Below are 21,007 nucleotides of genomic sequence, written 5' to 3' on the forward strand. Positions count from 1 at the left end.
AGCTCGACGACGCCAAGGGTTTTTGGGCGGAGAAGCTTCCGGAAGTTCTGTGGGCCATCAGGACTACCCCAACTTCCGCTACTGGTGAAACGCCATTTTGTATGATGTTTGGAACTGAAGCCGTCCTACCTATTGAGATAACTTAACCTACCGCTAGGATCGAAGGCTACTGCCCCGAGACCAACGGCGAAGGCATCAATCTCGACAGGGACCTCCTAGAGGAGAAACGACACAAGGCCCATCTGCACAATTTGCAAAACAAACAACGGGTATCGCGTTTCTACAACGCCAGGGTCAAGGCCCGGAACCTCCAACTGGGGGACTGGGTAATGAAGGAGGTCATTCCACCGCCAGCGGCACTTCGCCCAACTTGGGAATGTCCATACAAAATTGTAGAAGTCGCCAGCCCCGGCACCTTCTACCTGATGGACAAGGATGGCGTCACAACGACCCACCCTTGGAATACCGAACACCTTCGGTATTACTACAAATAGTCATACCGCTACCTTAGAGCATCTTGACTTAGCTAAATTTTTGACTCAATATTTAGCTAAGGGAAGCTACCCAACGGGTACAACCCCGCTTTTTGTAAACGCTGACATATCAGCTATCAATGAAACGAGGAATTATTCAAACCATTGTCGCCAAGTCCAAGCACAAGAATTAAAAGGCAACGCCAACAAAGTTCAGCGGACTACGTCCGCTACATCGTGCACTTGGAACAATTTTAATCCCTTTAATGTTTCATTGAGTCACAAAACAGCAGTCAAAACTCAAACAGTCCATAAATATGCAAGCAATACAATCGGTAAACACATTCATCTCAGAAGCAAAAGAAAACCAACTGTATATTACGGGTCGGGACTACCCGCCCAAATATATTGTCAAAATACAAAAAAGGCCTCAGCGGCACTACATCAGGCTATGGAGCTATCTTCATAGATGTTGGGGGGCAACATCGGCAGTCTTGCCCTCCGGCAGCGGTTGTTGCTCGGACTGACGGCTCGTCTGATTGGACCCACGAGCGGTAGGGCTCGGCGTTATAATGGTACCATCCGCTCGGGTGTGGGCGGCCAGAAAGCCAGCACGGGAGACCTCGGACTGAGTAGGAGGTGGGGTCCGTTGAGAGTCGTCCGCCAGACGCACACCGCTCTCTCCGCTACCTGAGCGGGCACCCTCAGCCTGAACGGGAACCACACTCTTCGCGGGTGGTGCGTTCTGACCTGACGGCCCAGCGGGCTGGGACGCCTTGACCCAGTCGATGGCGCCCTTTTGATTCAGCAGTTCCACGTTGGCGGCGGCACCAGCCTTCGCCGCCTCAGTCATCGCTTTCTTGTATTCCGCCGACTGCTTAAACACCTCCACAGCGGCGGCCGCCGCACGGTTCCCCTCAGCTCCCAGGCGAGCAACCTCGCCCTCCAGCCTCTTCACCTCAGCGGATTTGGCGGCAGAATCCCGCTAAAGGATTTCAACTTTCTTATCCTTAGCCGCCACTCGATCTTTCAGCAAGGCTATATCTTGCTCTAGCTTGGAGACGTGGTCATTCCGCTCCAGGTCCCGCTCAACGGCGACGGCCAACTTGCCACGGGCATCCGCAGCATCACATTCTGCCTTGGTCAGGCGCCGCTCCACATCCGCCAACCTGTCTTTGGTCTCCCCCAGCTCCCTCTGGAGACCCTTGATCTCCTCCCTAAGCTGCCGCTCAACCTGGGGCTGTTTCGACGCCGCTAGGAACACCTCATGTAGCCCAACGGAGAGATGCCCAAAGGCCAAGCTAAAGGGCGATTGATCAACGGTAGTCGAGCGCACAATCTCCTCTAGGCCGCCAAACCCGAGCCGCTCGCAGAGGTGGAAAAGAAACTCCTTCTCATGGTCGATCAGAAACTCTGCGTACCCGGCAAACGAGTCCAGGTCGCTCGCTTGCACCTCCCTATCGGTGACCACGGGCACCTTGGGCGGAGCCTGTCTTGCACTCTTCTGCTGGCGGGCCCCGATGGTCTCCACGTCGTCCCCCTCCTCCTCTCCATCGGAGTCATTTTGGCGACGCCTCCTCTGAAGCACCACCCGTGTGGATCCAACTGCGCCAATCCTCGATTCCTTCTACAGCTCCAGCCTTGCAATGGTGACTGTTTCCGCCGGCGGCACCACTTTCTCCTTTGCGGCCCACTCTGGTTAGCGGGCATTCTCTCTTTTTGCTGCACAGTTGCAGCAGGGGCCTTACTCCCGCCGACAGCCCCACGGTCCACGCCAGTTCTCGCCTGAACGACGGGCGAACCATCAGCACCAAGGTGAGAGTGGTGCGGCATCGGTAGCACCACGGGAGTCTTAGACTGACTCAGCGCCAGTGTCTCGGGATCAACAACGGTCTTCTGGGCCGCCAGCCCAGAGGCGTACATGCTCTCCAAGAAGTTGTTGATCTCGGCGCGATCCATGGTTTTCTCAAACGCCTTGCGGTTTGCTCTGTTGCCCGGCGGAGAATCTATACAAAAACAACGAGTTAGCCTGAAAACAACGAACTAAAACACACATCAGCGGAAGGTACTTACCAAGGGCTCGTGTCAACTGTTGATCGGCCAATAGCTCCCACCCGGTGAGTAGACGAAGATCTAAAAGGTTGCGGTTCTGCCAACAGCCTCGAATTCTTGCCACGCTGAACTCTTCTTCACACGTTAGGTTATAGCGCAGACCCGCTACAAAAAAAAAAAAAAAAAAACGAAAGTCATTACAACAGAAGGAATTATTGTGCAACCAAAACCAACCCTGAGCAGCGGAGGCCAGCGACAACCTCAGATAGGTTGGAATTCCGACTTAATCCTCAATGTCGGCTCCCCCTCATTTGACCCCGCTTGATACTCCGATCCGGTGGTGGCAACGCAGAAGGTCCCCCGCTAAGGTGACATGGAATCCTTCAAATTCTTAACTAGTTTGGGCGCCCCCTGACGACGACTCAGGTTCACCTGCCCACTACAACCTTGGCGCCTCACGTATATTAATTCATAGAAGTGTAACACCTCCGCCACGGTTAAACCCTCACAACCGGACAACCGCCATAGCGAGTTGAGCGCCATCAGCAATCGCCACATGTTAGGGCAAATTTGCCCAAAGGCGAGGCCAAATTCACAAACCAAAATATGGAGATTTGGCAGTAGCGGGAATGTCACTCCCTGGCGGAAGATCGTATTGTGCACGGCCGCATGCCCTGCCGGCAGGAACGACGCTCTCTCATCCTTCAGCGGCGGTCGCAGCTTCACTACACCTGGCAGGCGGAACACCCGCTTCACACGGTTGACGGCAGCCACCGTCATCCGTCCTCCCGCCTCGTCAACCGCTATGCCGTCGTCGAGAACCCAGGCTGACTCAACCTCTTCCCCGCTAGCCTCTCTCACCCCACCAGCGGAGCCGCTAGCGGCGCTATTGCTCGCTAGCCTCTCCTCCCGCCTTTTGCGAGCAGCAGCATCTTCTCTTGCCCTAGAACTCTCAGGACGACTAGTACGACCCATGGCAACTTCCCAGGGTATGGTCTGTAGCGGCACAATGTCTAGCAGTTCGGACAGTGAGGTTCCTGTAGGGGCAGACGGACGCAACGAGTCAATAAACACCCTATCCTCCACGTTGAGCGACTCGTCAGACCCGGAATCCTCACCTCTCGAGATATCTACGACGCTAGCCATCCCAAAACCCTAAAACCCAAACCAGTCAGTTCGCACAAGATCTAGGCTATCCCTTTATCAATTGCATCCAAGAACATCAAGAACAATTGCCCAGAAAATACCAAAACAAGAACAAAACGCACCTATATACTCAACCCAGATTCGACCATCTAGCAAATCCCTAAACCCCAACTCTCTATCAAACACCAAAACCCATCCCCAAAACTCGCTTTACACCCTCAAAGCACACCGGGGAGAAACAGATAGCACCCCAAATCGAAAACCCAGAAACTAACAGAAGCAAACACACAGAAATCCAATAAACCAGGGATAGGATTCAAAATACCAACCTCAAAGATGAAAGCTTTGGTGCGATCGAGGGCGCTTGTCTTCACTACAGGAGATCTTCGTGCTTCAAAGATCGATAACTTCACGAAATCGTAGCAATCTTCTTCTCGGAACGCAAGGCGAAGCTTGAAGACGACTATACTAGGTAAAAAGTACAAAGTGTCAAACCTCCAGGTTTCCCTCTCTTTTATGTCAACATCAAACTAATCTAGGCCGTTCGCATAAAAACGACATTGCACCACAACCGTACACGTGCCCCACAAACGCACTTACTCTCTGGATTCGCCTCGGTTACAAAATCAATAATTACTTGCATTAATGGTGAAGAGACGGGCGTGCTGAAAAGACGTTATCACACACGCTAACCCAATCTGTGACGGCCACGTGTCGGGCATTGTCAAACGAAGTGTCTACCCGAAGTAACCATTGAGGAGGAAGACTAGGAATCAAAGGAGAGTCTCCGCTAGCGGAACTACTCCCTTGTTTTCTGGCAAGCGACACAGTCTCCGCTAAGCGCAACTCCGCTAGCGGAACTTTTCCCTTTTCTTCTTGCAAGAGAGACAGTCTCCGCTAAGCGCAATTCCGCTAGCGGAACTACTCCCTTGTTTTCTGGCAAGCGACACAGTCTCCGTTAGCGGAACTTTTCCCTTTTCTTCTTGCAAGCGAGTCCCCGCTAAGCGCAACTCCACTAGCGGAACCCCTACATCCTGCAAGCAAGACAGTCCGCTGAACGGCAACCAGCCAGGTCCCCGCAACACTTCTTGCCACTTACTATCAGCGGAGGAAATTCCGCCAACGGAAATTCCTGAGGTAACGCCTCATTCTGACGACGACCGCCACGTGGCGTTACAGTAAAACCTACGACGACCGCCACGCGGTGTCGCAGAAACTACGTCCCTACGGGACAGGGGGACTTGTCAACAGTCTACGACGACCCTGATCAGGCACGTTGACCCCCACCACTCGGGTATCAAAGATTGGGCTCGCTACCCAACACCCCCTGCTCCGCGCAGCTCCCCTCAACAAACAATACACCCACCAAATGGAGGTCTATCTTAGCCGGGGAGTGGGGGACTCCCTGGGAGGCCTAGCAGGGGCCCACCCGAAAGGGTATAAAACGTTTGTTCAGTAAGTCCATGGTTGACAACGCACTGACGCTAATTATGCTTTGGCAAGTCTGGCGGAAGTAACGCTTCGAACCGCTAGGCAACTCCCCAACCAAGATTGCCCTCCTTGACTGGGGACTTGGGGGACTTGTACTTACATAGGCATTTACAAGCATAATTAGCTATAATGAGCCACGCTCATGCTACCGCCAGCGGTACCAACTCCAGCCAAAGGAGTGACCTACGGGAACACAGCCAAGCAGGCTACCGCCTGAGCCCCGGCTTACCCCAGATCACCGCTGACGCGCAGCCACGGGCCGCGTCAAGACAGCATCAGAAGCCCCAGAAGCTGGGGACTGAAGCACATCAGTCCCACATCGAAAACATGAAGAAGATTAGCTCCTTCCTCACCTATAAAAGGTTCTATCTTCTCTCCTCATTAAGGACGCATTCAATACTTACCTACTGTTACTTTGTCAACATAAATACATTGACTAACTTAGGCATCGGAGAAGAGAAGACCGCCCAACGCGGTCTCCCTCTGACGCCCTCTGTATTTTACTTGACATGTAGCGGAAGGTCTGAGAATATCACAAGTAGCGGTCCGCCCATCGGACCAGCGTTAACAAAGGTTTAGCTACCGCTGAACTTTAAATATTAACATGGAGTTCACTCACATTGAACTTACGTCGAACATTTGGTGGGCATAAAAACAATCCCTTTTCACAACTGTCGCAACACTTTCTTTGCAACCAAATTTCCACACAGTTTTTTATACAAACAAAACCAAGATCGTTCCTTTTCAACGGATATTTGAGAAGAATATAGTCACTCACCAGAGTTGGTTTACAAGCAAATGAGCATCGTCGTGTCCATTTCTCCAAATTCCAAAACAAAGAGAGAAATATCAATAAACCCAGTCTTTTCAAATAAAACTAACACCATTATCAGTGGTAATTAACACCTAGAAGATGGACAATGAACAAAGAGAACTGTGAGTTTCAAGTCTTTGCTCTCACATACGGATTTGCGAGGCGGTTGAGAGAAGCGATGTGAGTTGTGAGATGAGGAAGAGGAAGAAAAGAAAAATAGCGATGTAGGATGGAGCGGTTGAGAGGAGCAATGTGAGAGGTCGAGAGCAAGGATTGAAATATCTGCGATATTTCCGATATATCCCCCGATATCTTTCTTTTTGGACAGACCAATATATCTTACGGGATTAATATTTTATCTTTTACCGTTTCCCCCGAAATTTCTCTGACATCGTCAAATATTCCGGATATATTAGATATTTGGAATATATCCTCGATAAAATGAAGAATATTGAGATATATCCCCGATAAAGTAAAGAAATATCTGTAAAATCTGATAAAAAAAAAACAAAAAATAAAAAAGACTCGGTATGACTGGACCCGCCCCGACTTTCACCCTGAAATCCGAGGTGGCCCTGTAGGGCCCACCTTAGGAATAACTCTACCAAAAATTCAGCAGAGTCACCCCTAAAATGGACTACCCAAAAACTTGTAAAACACATTCACTCTTCTAATAAACCATCCTTATTCTTCTGGGGCCGCCCTGCTCCCCAAATCACAACAACTCCACAATTTACAACTAAAATATGAATCATACAACATAAACCAAATGCACATGTGCAACTCTCAAACTTGACAACATTTGTCCCACAGGTTATCAGAGCAAACTAAAAGAGAAAAAGAATTCATATACAAGTAGGTCCAACGATTAACCTACAATATGAAAACAACAGCAGCAGATGGTATGCCTCAAATCCTACTATGCCGAACCAGCTACTCTGCAAACTGGTCATTTGAAACCGAAAGGCTCAGGGGAACGTACATAAAAACGTTAGCGTGAGTGGACAAAAATAAGTAATTGTAAAGAAAAAGGAATTTATACTTTCCCATGTTTATTTCATTAAAAACCCGATGCATGCAACAATTAAGGAAAACAAACCGACTGATGTTCAGCTCAAGAAAACCGACTAGCCCCGCTAGTCACAAACAACCTAGTAAAAAGATTGAAACTTCGATACTCAAGAAAATAAGACCAGCCCCGCTAGTCAAGTAGTAGTAGAGTATGGGGAAGAAGTTATCACCATACGAGTAAGGGAGCCTCTCAAGCTCGAGTCGGAGTGTCCCACACTCTTGAGCATCCCATGCTCTGCTCAACTCACCCACAAACACAGAGTAAGTGGGGAGGAGTACTAATAGGCTAGCTAGCAATAAATATGACGACCCAGGTATGGTGGGTTAAAATCATATGAAAATCGAAATGTCAGTAAGGCTTCCCCAATATCTCACGAGAAAAAAACATATTCCAACGACGTGGCCCCGCACGCCAAAATATTCTCGAATTCATAAACCAATATGCGAGATTAAAGTAAATCCATGAAACCTAACGAAAATCCCATTTTTGAAGATCCTTTAGGAAACTCAAAATCGACAAATGAAAACAATAATTAATTCCGGAAATCACCTCGGAAAATAATTCGTCAAAAATCAACATGAATCATAAACCAAAATGATAATCGAGAAAAATCATAATCTTCGTAAATCAACAATGCAAGAAAATCCATAAGATATCTCGAAATCAATTTCCCAAAAACAAATTATAGCAAAATGATAAAATGATAAACAAATAAGTAAATCGTTATTTCGGGAAAATAATCGCATGCATCAAATCTTAAAAATAAAAGTCCACTCACAGTATACGGCTAAAGTGGTATCCAAGCGTAAGGATCCTCGTCGAGTGATGCGTCAGTACCTTGTCCTGTACACAATAATTCGTACATAAATAATCACTACTAGAAATTTCCCCATTACACACCAATAGGAATTAGTCCCTTTTGTCCCAATACACACTGATAAAATTGGCTAATGCAATTAGCCACTATGCAGCCACTAATGAAGAATCAGTGCCCTCTATTGTAGGTGCTATTGGGGCAATCCACACTGATAAAACATCAGTGGCATACCAAAACCCAATGCAGCAATACACCTTTCTCTTTCCCACTGTTACAGAATCAGTGTGTTTTTTCAATGCCACCAACATCAGTGGCTTAATTTGGAGAATAAATTAAAAAAAAAAAACATTTCAAACACCTACAACCACGTATTTATAATTTATACAATGAATTGTACACATTGTATACAATTTTAAATAAAATACATCAGAAAACATAAATCTCTTCATGTTCCTCTCCATGGCTGCATCTGTTATCTCTAGCAACTTTTCTATGCTCTGTCAAACAAACATTGAAGGCTCAGATTTGAAAAGCAACCCTGTCAAATAAACATTGACCCAATTAATTCTTGAGTGTAACCGAACATATTTATATATCCAGTATAATCTCCACAAAAAGCCAATGTGACAAACAAAAGCACCCAAAACCAATGATCTAATCTAATTGGTATCCCAATCTATGTTCTGTGGAGTAGGGAGCTACCAAGACAACCATTTTTCAGTGTATAAGCAAAAAGAACTACAGCAACCATGAATAGATAGAATCATCATTAACCTAACAAGTTCCTAGCAACATGATGTGCATGCAATTGAAAGCTTAGGCTGATAAAGGACATTAAATTCTCAATGAATATTCTTGACTCACACAGACTAGTTTAGGCCGGGCCAGCTCCGGTAGCATTGTTAGGATTAAAATATATACAATCATGATCGAGGGATGACAAAGATATATAAAGTAAAAAAGGCATGTCTTATAGTGCAATATGTTGGCGTTGACGCATTAACCACTACATAAGATGGCAGAAGGTGCACAAATAACAAATATAAATTTTATCTACAACCAAAATAAATATAGTTACCAAAGAAAGACAACAACATACCATCGGAATCTACTGTATGGATGGCATTGATTAAGAGTTGGAAGCAGGTTAACAACATCTTGTATATATTCCCCCCCTCCCCCCCCCCTCAACTGGTTTCCCTACAAAACCAAGTAACTTCTTTAGTTCCAATTTTGCAAATAACAAAACCAGACAACGATAATTAAAATTCAAAAGTGATCCTCAAACTAGATTAAAGATAAATACACTTACATCCTACACTACAAGAAGAACTTCATTATTTTCAACTTTAAAAACAAAATCACAACTTACAGGGATATCAATTGCAGCATGTAGTCGAGAGGCAAGAAGCTCAAGCAACTCTTGATGGGAAACTTGATCCTTATCTAGACTCAACCCCAAGTTGTTCTTGAGAGAAAGAACATTACCTATAAAAATAAGAACTTGAACACAATGTTAGATTAAATAAGAACATTAGTTATATTAGCCTGGCTTTGGAAACAGTAATGATGTCATGAAGCTACTACCAGGCTTCACCAGATAAAGAATACGGTACATATATGATAAATGCAAAACAAAAAAGAAGTACCAGCTGAAGGAATTGTGTCCTAAAACAATCATTTTGATGTAATTATTATTGTAATTATTATTATTCAAAAGGGCAAGTTTATTGTTCATTGCTTATACTTAATATTTGATTGAACAATGTCCAAGGAATATGAGTTAAAGAGAAAGTAATCTAAAGAGTTAGATGTGTGAGACATTTACTCTTTCACACTCTTATCCTAAAAGGTTCCTAGTCATAGGATTATCACTTGGACATTGATAATCCGGAAAGACTAGCACATACTATGTATTCTCAATATGGAGGATGATATGTCTCTTGTCATTTGTGTAGAGACACTAATACAAGTATGTGGGTGCTCTTAACTTAAAGAGTATACTGAACGCGATCATTAGAGTTCTTGTATGGAGTCTTACTTACATGTCAAACTTGAACTCTAAATTGCAATAATACAAATTAGTCCTTTGACCTGAGACACCATAGTTGTCTTATGAGTGAATGGATTATCTCTTGATGATGCAATAACATTGTGTCCCTTAATGGATATAATAGATGCATTCATTGGTATAATCAATTCGGTCATGGAGACATGTGAGTGTACAACAAGGAATCTCTATCCTTAAGTAAATAAGGTGTATGTTCAAAGATGTGATTCAATGAGTCTTTGGCCAAAGCATTGAATGAGATTTAAAAAGGAGTTTTTAATCACATTCTAAGAATCACATAAGAATGAAAATCACATTAGGGGATTGACATATCAATTCCATACCCCGATGATGTGATTTAGAACATAGTGTAAGAGAAGGACCGTATTGTATTGTAATTCCAATTGAATAGGTTCTTTGTCATTCTACATTAACTAGGGTAGTCATGATATGTTGCAAGACGTCACTCATGACTTGTGAAGTCCCCGAGGATTAATAAACATTTATTATCCTAATAACAAGGGAGAATCAAAAATGGAGTTTTTGATTCGTAAACAAAATAGAATGGTTTCTATAAACTTCACTGCCTTGTTAATTAGAACCTAAGAGATCGCACACCATATAAGTGGATCATTGAGATTATATATGAAGAAGATTAAACAAGAGTTGGTTATGAGCAAATAATTAATTAGATTTATTATTTGAACATAATTAGGATTTTCGGGTAAAACCGAACCTATTGGGCCTAAACGATTGTCGGGTTTTTTGGTGTGGACTTGGGCTTCACTAAATGAGATTTAAATGAAAGCCCAAGACACATTTTTAGTGCCCAATAACATGTATGGACCAGCCAAAATATTGGCTTTATGAAAGTCAATATTTTTCTTTTAGTAATTGGAGTTATTTCCTATTATATAAAAGGGAAAGCATGGACAAAGAAAAGAGTGTGTCTCCACACTATTATTTTCAGATTAGAGAGAGAGAAAGAGAGTTCTCTCTTGGTCCATTTTTCAGAAATTAAAGGAAAGAAGAACACTTGCATAATTTCTTCTTTTCTTTCATCTTTCTTCATCTCTTGATTCACTTGGTGAAGATCCTTAGAGGCCATATATTTTTGTGGCTTTACTTGTTACATCAAGGAGGAGATTACAAGCACAAGAAGGAGTATAAGAATGAGTTCTTAATTCAAGGTGCTTCAAGGTGGAGGAAACACACACAAGGAGAGATCAAGGAGAGGAACTTTGGTGGTTCACTTGGATCGGATTAAAATCACGCTCCAAGGGTGAGTAGAACATAAACTCCCTCTTTGTTCTTCCTTACCATGCATGCTATGTTTATATACATATCACAATAAGCCAAGATCATGGGTTAAAGGAATGGATTTTATGTTTAGTTAGTAGTTTAATTGTTAAACTTATTCCGCACTAATTAAAAAGTTTTGAAATCCATCCATTCCTTCACCAGCTTGGTTATTCTGTCCCTCTTAATCTGGTTATTCTGTCCCTCTTAATCTGGCACAGATAATTGAGAAAAAATAAAAATCAATTATTTGAATCATTCAATTAGACAAAATACACATATATTGGTACTCTATTTTAGTAATTTCTCATGTCCTTCACAATGACAGGACCAACCAGTCAACCAACCTAGTCATTACACATTATTTCTACAAGACTTAGAACACTCACTTGATGAAAAACTTCCTCAGTGAACGGGAACCAGTACCGCATTCCCACATAGACATTCACCGGCATGTCCTTTGATTCCAAAGCCATTTTCAGTGCATTTGCCTATATATCACGTAGTAAACAAACTTTTTAGCACAAAAATTCATGAACATAATAGAACTTGAATACCAGCAAACACTATAGAAATAGATTCATTCTTGCAGAGCAATACAGACTATGCAAACAAAAGTTAAACAAAGAATTTCAACAAAAATTAAGCCGCATTATATCTACCTGCTCATCTGTCATCTTACGCAAGGGTGAACCACCTCCTATAGAAGCATACCCTTCCTTGTTTAACATCAACCCCTGCAAACTATAATTAATTAATTTAACTACATCAATAAGGTCCTCACACAAAAGCACTATTATAAAAACTAAAGACAAATAAACAAACAATAGGTTCTAATACACTACTAGAATTTTGTTCATAGACATCGGTTCAGGACCGATGTTAAACTAATTTTCGACCGATGTCTTAGTGGGTGTAGAGAAAAGTATAGACATCAGTATAAGTGCATTTTAAACCGATGTCCCAGACAACAACCAACATCGATTCTAAAAAACAAATCGATGTATAATCGTTATAATCATCATATTTTTGTATGTTAGGTATGTCTAATTCTTCATATTTTCACATTTTATGCTTAAAAAAGTATATGTCGAACAATACCTACTTGAACATTTGCATCGATTTCTATTCCAGAAGCGATGTCCAATACACTTGTAGACATCAGTTCCCATGAGTATTGTTTGTTCGTGGTCATTTTTACATGTAGGTTGCCACATTATTTTCCTAGGAACGATGTCTGTATCTTTATTCTACATCATTTTTTTATTCAGAAATGATGTTTCCTTTAAGACAGAACATCGTTTCCAATTAAGTAAACCGATGTTCAATGGTATTATGTACGTCGGCTATTTTTATTCAAACTGATGTGTTAGTTCATTGAAGACATCGTTTTTGCTTTCCAAAACCGATGTTCACCTTTTGACCACACATCGGTTTCCTCCATGGTAGGTGATTTGTATGTTCATAATAGATTACGGTTTGGTGATTAGAAATCGAGAAATCGATGTGCAGTAGTTTTGATTACATCGGTTTTGAGTTACAATTCAATATATTGATAATCATAGGACATCGATTTCATCTAGTTGCTGGAAAAAGAAATACATTTCTCATCACCCAAAAATTGGAGCTTTCCATTAATTTTCTTTCCAAATTCATGATTCAACATAATTCACAAAATAAAACCCAAAACCTACAAAGGCTAGCTTAGAAACATATTAGCAACCAACTACAAAAGTACGTTCTACACCAAACTTTGCTTCAAAGCAAAAACTAGCCTTACTCAAAATCATGGAAGCCAAAAGTCTTACACCAAACTCTGTATATAATCAGCCATTTCAATGCACACCTCGAGGTATTCTATCCTTGAGAAATACCTCATCCCTCTTTTTTTGTTCCAGGGTTACTTCAGAACTCTCACCATCTGCTAAGCACATAACAACTATTAATCTTCAGCAGAAAACATATTCATTCCCACAAAGAATAACTAGACAATAAATGTGAGTTCAGAAGATACTGATAAGATAATTTAACCAATGAAAGCTGCCTTGAACAATTAACTTGACTCAGGACCTAAAATTAAAATTAGTTTTGGCTCAACTATCAGAACTCAATTTAAGTTCTCTTTATCTATATCTAGCAGAATAAACCACACAGTATGCCTGTGCAGTAAATACATATAGAATGCTACTCTTAAGTCAAATAATTTACTTTAGCATTCCTAATTACAACAACAATATTAAATGACAATGATGTTTAAGCCAGTTATGCTCTTACGTCACAACTCAATCCAGATTACTAGATAACTACTACAAGCTAAGAAGAGGGGGAAAAAAAAAAGGTTCAACACTGAACTAATGCCTTCCGTATATGATTCAATGTGAAGAACTAAAGGGTGTCAAATAAATTATCCATGAATATTGTACATCATATGAATACTCACCCAACTTTTCTTTAACCAAAGGAAGATTGTTCTGTTTACTACTTTTATTGCATATTTCCTTGATAGTAATGGCTATAATCTTGATCAAATTGTATGGACCATCCCCCAAAATAAGGGCAATAGCTATGAAGACCTGTAAACAAACATTACGGATTGAGCCAAACCACAAATATAATCAAGATTATTGCTATAATGACCACCTTGTTGCCTCCAACAAAAATGATTCCACAATACCTTATATCCATAAAGACCTTTGAAATCATTGCTACCAAGGTCAGCTGGATACCAGTGCCCAGCATGTTGGGATATGAGAGGCCAAAGGAAACCCCATGATATGATAGCCCCAAGAAGTACTGAGCAGTTGACTATGTGAGGGCAAATAAGACCACATCCGACATAAGTAGGACTGGAGTCGAAATAAAACCTGCACATAGAAGCTACTTACGTGTTCTTAAAAAGAAGCTACTTACGTGTTCTTAAAAAGTGTCAATCCAAGGCTAGGAAAGTTGTCAAACCCACATGAATCTCCAATACCACTGAAGAACCACTTAAAGCAGCTCCAAATTAAACTCATGCTTAGATACTTTCCAAGACATTGCACTTGCTTCCTGCAATAAAAAGAGTACATATATATTCAGTGCAAAAAAAGTAAAAAAAAAAAATAATTCATTTTGAACTCAGGCCTCTATTTGAATGAAAACAGATAGAAAGGGCTTCGGATATTAAATCTTTTTTTTTTGAAGGGGAAAGAATGACCAGTTTCAGTGGTGGCATTTCATGAAGTTGAGACATAAGAGTTTACCCAGCAATCTCTGCACCACTTCTAGTGTGAAAGCTATTGATCAACATTGTTGTGGCAGTCCCACTGGGGTATGTAAGTTTGTAATCCATAACCATTACCTGATTTCAGAAGCATATACAAGTGAGGATGCTTTCAACTACAACGAATGCCAATCATGGTGGCCAACAGGCATGTCAAACTTTAAGAGTCTTAAAAATGGCGTGGCCAATGCCTTACAAAATAAGAGACAACAGTTCCTCTGAAAGGTTAACATAATTACTTAGGTATATAAATTGAACAGCCACATCTATCGCAAACTAAAAAGACATTGCGAAAAGTAGAACCATGGAAGCTAACAAGCAACTAATAGGAACACAGCAAATACAACATAGAAGAACAAAACACCCAACATTGTTGGAAGATTGAACAAACCACAGTGCAAGTAGTTACCTTGCGAAGCGGAACAAGACTAAAAAGTCCAACCTGGAACACCAACCTGGAACGCTGAGCCAAAAACTCCCTGCAATAGTATCACTGAGAGTTTGAGTAAGTTTCAAAGTGAGCATCATATTGTCGTCAATTTAGCTTATCTACTTGCTGATTATAAAACCGCAAACAACCTTAACTTAGGGTTTAAGGCCCAAGCACTTGAGTCTCTTTCCACAAACCACAACACCACTACAGATTGAATAGCCACAAACCTCACCGATATCATCATTATTTGCTCCATTCAGACAGTGAGAAATCTTCTTTAATTTGCTCCATGGTTATTGTAAATATAGCATGTGAGCGACTGCATTGTGAGAAGAAAAAGAGAAAGCAATAGAAATAATATGTCAGTTCCTTCCTAATGAAGCTAATTAGAAGCACACAAATGGTCTTTTTTGAGTTAATTAATGTCTCAACATATGAATTATGAAAACAAAAGGTATGTCATTACACAAGCCAAAAGCAACACTTCCTATTAATGATCAATTAGACAAAGTCTATCCACCCCCATCATATATAAAGAAGTAATAAAAATATAAAGCATGGATATCTATACATAGACAAATTTATTTACATAACAAATACTGGTTCCACAAATCAAATGCAAAACAAAAACAGAAAGTGCAATAATATAATATGCCCTGAACTTAAAGACATACATATATCACTAATATTTGTTAATTAGTCATCTACTTAAATGCTTCAGTCTTAACAGAAAAAAGAACAGGCATTGCACCTTGACTGACTGTTCATGTTTGTGCTCCCTGTAGCACGAGCTAAAGAACCTCGAACCAGATATGATCCCATATCTTCCTTCGTCCTAACCTCTGGCTCAGTCACACCAGCAAGTGTTATCCCTCCACTCACTGTTTCTCTAACTAATTTGAATAGGCACTCTTGCTATAGGCTTTGTAGTAGCTGCCCCTTCATTTTTAGAGAGAGTTGATGAATTTGGATCAAGCAAGTCAAACACTTCCTCCTTGAATATCTGAGTGTCACAAATTCATCATGAGCAATATACACCACATAACTTTACACCAGGCTAAAAAAAGTAATAGACATTTACCTCAATAAACGATACCCTGATCAAGAACTCCGTGTTATCTTTCGTTGTCTCCACTCTTTTGAAAATAGTTTCCATCACTTTCTGTATGATTCCGCCAGTGCTTCCTTCCCCAGAATAGTTAGTGCCCATCGTTCTAATTTTATTCTTTTCTTAGAAATTAGAACTGACAACTCAAAGCCCAAGCTTCATTCACCAGATGTAGATCCATCGGAAAAAAGAATCTGAATGCATACCATTTCAGGTACTAAAATCTCCAAGTACGATCCACAAATAAGAAACTTAGCTACCTATCCCTCTAATACAGTTTCTCTACAACCGAATGATTCCAAACAAATCCGAAATCGGAAATTGAAAGATCCAGTTCACGATAAAGCTTAAAAGAAAAGCGAAGGATCACGAAGCTTACCCTTTCTACCGGCGAGATTACGCTTTTCCCTGCAGAAGATCCTATAAACCTTGTCCTTCAACGAGTTCGACGAAACGCTTTCGAGGGCGAGCAATTTTGGGGCAATTGGTGCCGCAATTTTGGGGCTGAAGAAGGATTTTCCGTGCTTGGTTGAGATGGATCTGGGGTGGAGGTTTCGAATCGATGAGGCGGAGATGGTTCCCAAGAATCGAGACTCGCCGGTGGTCTCTGTGGGGGTGTTCTTCGCGTTCATTGTTTCTGAGACGAAGAAGGAGAAAGGAGGAGGGGGTTAAGGTTGGGGTCGGAGGCGGATGCGGAGAAAGGCGGAGGAGGCTGGGTCCGGGTCTGAGCTAGAGAATGGAGGAGGAGGTCAAGTTTGGGGTCGGGTTGAGAATGGAGATCGAGTTTGGGAGGAGATCTGTTTTGGGGTGAGCTCAGAATGAAGGAGTCGAGCGAGAGTTGGGGTCGGGTTTTCGATCTGTTTCAGTTTTGGGGTCGGGCGCAATTTTTTTCTAAGTGTGAAAGTTTTCCCCGCTTCTTCATTTCACTTAAAAACTTAGCGCTTTTTGCAAAAATAGGTTCCCGCAAATTTTCGAACAAAATTTTTAACACCAGTCATTTTAAGAACCGATGTTAATAATATACATTTAAATCGGTATTTTCGTAAAACGATGTTAGATTACTTTTTTACATCGTGGGCAAGTCTGACCGATTTAAAACATGCGATGTCTAATAACATAATTCTAGTAGTGATAACTTTTACCTTTCCAACAATTGCATTCGAAATCGATAACAAATGTAAACTTCAATATAACAGAAAAAGAGACATGAAGTTCCATATCAAAACATAATAATAATAATCCATAACAAAGCTCCCTAAAGCTCCGAATCAAAAACCGAAATGACTAAACAGCAGAAACATAAATTGGATTGGAGGCTCAACGGTAAGACTTCTGGAACCTAGCTCTGGCACCACGACCACCAAACTTCATGGGCTCGCAGCGCCTTGGATCGGCGACGAGAAGAGTACGGTCATACCTGACGAGAATGTCCTTGATTTCCTTCTTGCTCTGCTCATCCACAAACTTCTGGTAATAAGCGACCAAGGCCTTAGCGATGCTCTGACGAATGGCGTAGATATGAGACGTGTGACCTCCTCCCTTGACGCGGATCCTCATGTCAATGCCGGCGAAACGGTGTCGTCCGAGCAGAAGGATGGGCTCGTAGGCCTTGAAGTGGAGGGTCTCCAGCTCCACGAGCTCGATTGGGCAGCCGTTGATCTTGATCAAGCCGCGGCCTTCCTTGCAGTAGGTGACGGCCACCGCAGTCTTCTTGCGCCCAAAGCACTGGACCGATTTGATCGGGGGAGCCGCCATAGTTGTTGCTCTCTGTCTGTCTCTCTTAGGGTTTTGGGAGCGGCGAGTGTGTGTGTGATTTTTCTCTCTCTCTCTCTCGAGCTTACTCTCTCCCTCTCTCTTTGATCTGATCAACAACTATATTCAAATTGGTCCATTTAACAATGGACGACCCAGATCAAGCGGTGAGTGGATCCATGGCTCACATCGCTCCACCAAATTTCCATTTCTGGCTTTAATTTCTCATTCCCACTGATAAGTCACTGAAGCAATTAAACAGTGTGAAACTGTTTCAAATGCCACTGATAAATTTTGGTGGCTACTAGTTAGTCCCTATTGGGAAAATTTCTAGTAGTGAATTACTGGACGGAAAATAATTTTACGATAATTAAAATTCAATCCCAATTCCCATAATCTCAACTCCATCAATCCTCTTCGATATTGTACATACATGTACATTTGCAAGCATAATTAGCTATAATGGGCTACGCTCACTGTACAGCCAGAAGTACTAATTCCCGCCAAGGGAATAACATGCAGATACACAGCCAGGCGGGCAACAGCCTGAGCCTAGGATCACTCCCAGATCACCGCCAACGCGCCGCCACGCGCCGCGCCAAGATAACATCAGAAGCTCCCAGAGCTGGGGACTGAAGCACATCAGTCCCACATCGAAAACAAAGAGAAGATCAACCTCCTCCTCACCTATAAAAGGTTCTCTACTCTCTCCTCATTAATCACGCATTTAATACTTACCTACTGTTACTTTGTCAACATAAATACATTGACTAACTTAGGCATCGGAGAGTCGAAGACCGCCCAGCGCGGTCTCCCTCTGACGCCCTCTGTATTTTACTTGACAGGTAGCGGAAGCTTTGAGAACGTCACAAGTATTGATCCACCTACTGGATCAACGTTAACAAAGGTTTAGCTACCGCTGAACTTTTAGACATTAACAGATATCGATCCAAACTTCAAATATAAGTTCTATGACATTTCTAGGATTTAACTAGCCAGAAATCGCAATTAACAAGCTGCCCTACGGGCCGCCGCCGCCGTCCACAGTGGCGGCACCGCCACCACCGCCACCAGCTCCAATGGCCACCAAACTTTGGTAGCAGCACCTACTCAACAGACCCAACAACTTTCTCAACTGAAACAAAGTCACAAAATGAGTAGAAGTACGTCAACAATTAAGGAGAAGGTTGAACCCGATTCGTGAATAGTGACCCAGAATTTCAAACCTTCGATTCTTCCTTCTCGTGTCAAATCGCTGTAAAAGGTTCGGGGAGCATCATCTACGTCCCAAGACGCTTCCAAAGAACCTAACTTGATCGTCTGGGGTGGCCGGAATAGGAAGAAACCGGCGTTGACTCAAACTGCTACAGTAACTTTCAAGGCTCGATGTATCGTTTTCCGGCCAAGCCGCCGTGAGCCACCACTGCCAGCGCCGAGATGAGGAGGAGACGAGTCCAATGATACTAGCCTTGCGCCACCAAGTGGTCGGAAGAGAGAGAATGCCGGAGTTGCAGAGAGCGCCGAGGAGAGAGAGAAAAGGCGGGAGGAAGGAAAGAGAAGAAGAAATGAAAATTTACCGGCCACAGTAACTTTTTCAAATTTATACCATCTACCATAAACAATAACTTTCGTAATTTCGCTTATAACTTCTGCATACGAACTCCGATTTTTACGTACCACATATGCACGCGCTCGGTTTAAAGTCCTCTACAACTTTCAAGAAGGAAATTTTCTCAAATTTTGACCCGAACAAAAAGTCAACTTTTAGGGCCACTAAAAGTATCGAAACAAAATGAAAAGTGAAAATAGTTGTCGTTTACCGTCCAAATGACTAGTAAACGGGTAAATTGAGATACGGGACGTTACAATCTCCCCTCCTTATAAAAATTTCGTCCTCGAAATTCACACGAACAACTAAAGGCTTGACTAAACCAACTCTATTGAATACCATCCCCCGGTGAAATAATATAAGAAAATAACTCAAGGGAAAGAATGTCGTACCGTCGGGAGTATATAGAGGAACGTGATCCTCTCGCTGAAACGTGGCATGAAGTCTCGTCTGAGTCGCTGGACGTCCACGGCGACCACTACCTCGTTGAGTGCCGCCCCTGGCAGAACTAGTGGGAGTGCCGCCCGTGGCAGAATTAGTGTGAGTGCCGCTAGATGAACCTCCTGATGCGTAACTAGAACCCTGACCGACGTCTGGAGTAACACCCTGAGTCAATGTAGGGAAATCCCTTCTATAATGACCCTGCTGTCCACACTGATAGCACGTCACATCCCTCGTCTGACGCTGGGGATAATCTCTCCAAGTATGGAATCTCTCTGAGGTACCACCATACTGACTAGTGCCATCACTGAACTGCCACTCAGACTGTCCACCTCCCATATTAAGTCCTCCAAAATCCTATAGGGTGGTCGAATCCGAACTGACACGTCCACTACCCCCAGAAGATCCTGAACCAGAAGTGGAAGCAGCTCTCTTGGATGGACCCTGGCTAGGGCCACCCGCATCTCGAGGTCGAACACCAAACAAAAACATAGTTTCGAGTCTCAAAGCAGCATTAACTACCTGATGATAAGTGTAAAATGGTACAGCCGTCAGCTGCAGACGGTAATCACCCCCTAGTCCCTCAATAAACCTAGAAATCCGTTCCTCCTCGGTGCTTACCAAGTCTGGTACAAACTGGGACAGTTGGGTGAATCGCTGCTCAAACTCTGACACGGTCTTGTCTCCTTTCTTTAGATGTAAGAACTCATTCTTCATCCTGTCACAAATGGCAGTGTCATAATACCGCCTATTAAAGTGTACCTTGAATTGTTCCCAAGTCATTGGGCCAGCATTCCTTGGTTCCTTACTAGACATGTCCAACCAATCATAAGCAACACCATCAAGAAAGTCTACTGCCAAGCCCACTTTCTGGTCCTCCGGACAATTTATCTGAGTAAAAACTCTCTCCATTTTGTTCAACCAATTCTGCGCGTCCATAGCATTAGGAGCATGAGAGAAACTATACGCTCTATGTCCCCTTGCTCGCTCCATGGTAAAATCAGTTCTGGAACCAGGAAGCGCTGCAGTCAACTGCTGGAAAATATGTCCCAAGGCATTCGCCAATCCTTCAGGAGCATTCCCATCTCCTGGAGCGGGAGGAGTCTCCCTGCGGTTTCGGCGTCTAGGAGGCATAGCACCTGAAGAAGAGAAGGATAACAAAGTTCAAGGATTAGGACATTAACCTAT

At 42.8% G+C, this 21,007-nt stretch overlaps 2 protein-coding genes and 2 long non-coding RNA genes across 8 annotated transcripts; all 4 read right to left on the reverse strand.

Annotated features, from left to right (window-relative positions):
* Positions 1–7,936: 7,936 nt before the first annotated feature.
* Positions 7,937–9,027, reverse strand: LOC133711070 (uncharacterized). Its single transcript, XR_009847054.1, has 2 exons — positions 8,965–9,027; positions 7,937–8,403 (listed from the first exon to the last, which is right to left on the reverse strand). It is a non-coding gene; the product is annotated as an uncharacterized LOC133711070 (long non-coding RNA).
* Positions 9,028–9,045: 18 nt separating this feature from the next.
* LOC133711072 (uncharacterized) lies at positions 9,046–17,227 on the reverse strand. The gene is made up of 6 exons (XR_009847055.1): positions 17,160–17,227; positions 11,877–11,958; positions 11,604–11,705; positions 11,377–11,426; positions 9,238–9,353; positions 9,046–9,065 (listed from the first exon to the last, which is right to left on the reverse strand). It is a non-coding gene; the product is annotated as an uncharacterized LOC133711072 (long non-coding RNA).
* LOC133708346 (probable metal-nicotianamine transporter YSL6) lies at positions 12,816–16,975 on the reverse strand. 5 transcript variants are annotated; one of them, XM_062133806.1, is made up of 10 exons: positions 16,397–16,975; positions 15,991–16,211; positions 15,661–15,912; positions 15,056–15,228; positions 14,886–14,955; positions 14,457–14,554; positions 14,174–14,262; positions 13,889–14,091; positions 13,655–13,787; positions 12,816–13,138 (listed from the first exon to the last, which is right to left on the reverse strand). In XM_062133806.1, the coding sequence occupies exons 4-10, from the start codon at positions 15,163–15,165 to the stop codon at positions 13,050–13,052; spliced, it is 792 nt and encodes a 263-aa protein (XP_061989790.1). In that variant the 5' UTR covers positions 15,166–15,228; positions 15,661–15,912; positions 15,991–16,211; positions 16,397–16,975; the 3' UTR covers positions 12,816–13,049. The 5 variants fall into 5 exon arrangements, with proteins under 5 accessions (XP_061989790.1, XP_061989788.1, XP_061989787.1 ...); XM_062133804.1 differs by having other exon boundaries at positions 13,889–14,078; positions 14,125–14,262; positions 15,991–16,173; positions 16,397–16,970; XM_062133803.1 differs by having other exon boundaries at positions 13,889–14,078; positions 14,125–14,262; positions 16,397–16,970.
* A 10-nt stretch (positions 17,228–17,237) lies between the features above and the next one.
* On the reverse strand, positions 17,238–17,823 carry LOC133711071 (small ribosomal subunit protein uS9-like). The gene has a single exon (XM_062137247.1). The coding sequence runs from the start codon at positions 17,770–17,772 to the stop codon at positions 17,335–17,337; it is 438 nt and encodes a 145-aa protein (XP_061993231.1). The 5' UTR covers positions 17,773–17,823; the 3' UTR covers positions 17,238–17,334.
* Positions 17,824–21,007: the final 3,184 nt, after the last annotated feature.

Source organism: Rosa rugosa, chromosome 5, assembly GCF_958449725.1.
Source record: "Rosa rugosa chromosome 5, drRosRugo1.1, whole genome shotgun sequence".
Taxonomy (NCBI): domain Eukaryota; kingdom Viridiplantae; phylum Streptophyta; class Magnoliopsida; order Rosales; family Rosaceae; genus Rosa; species Rosa rugosa.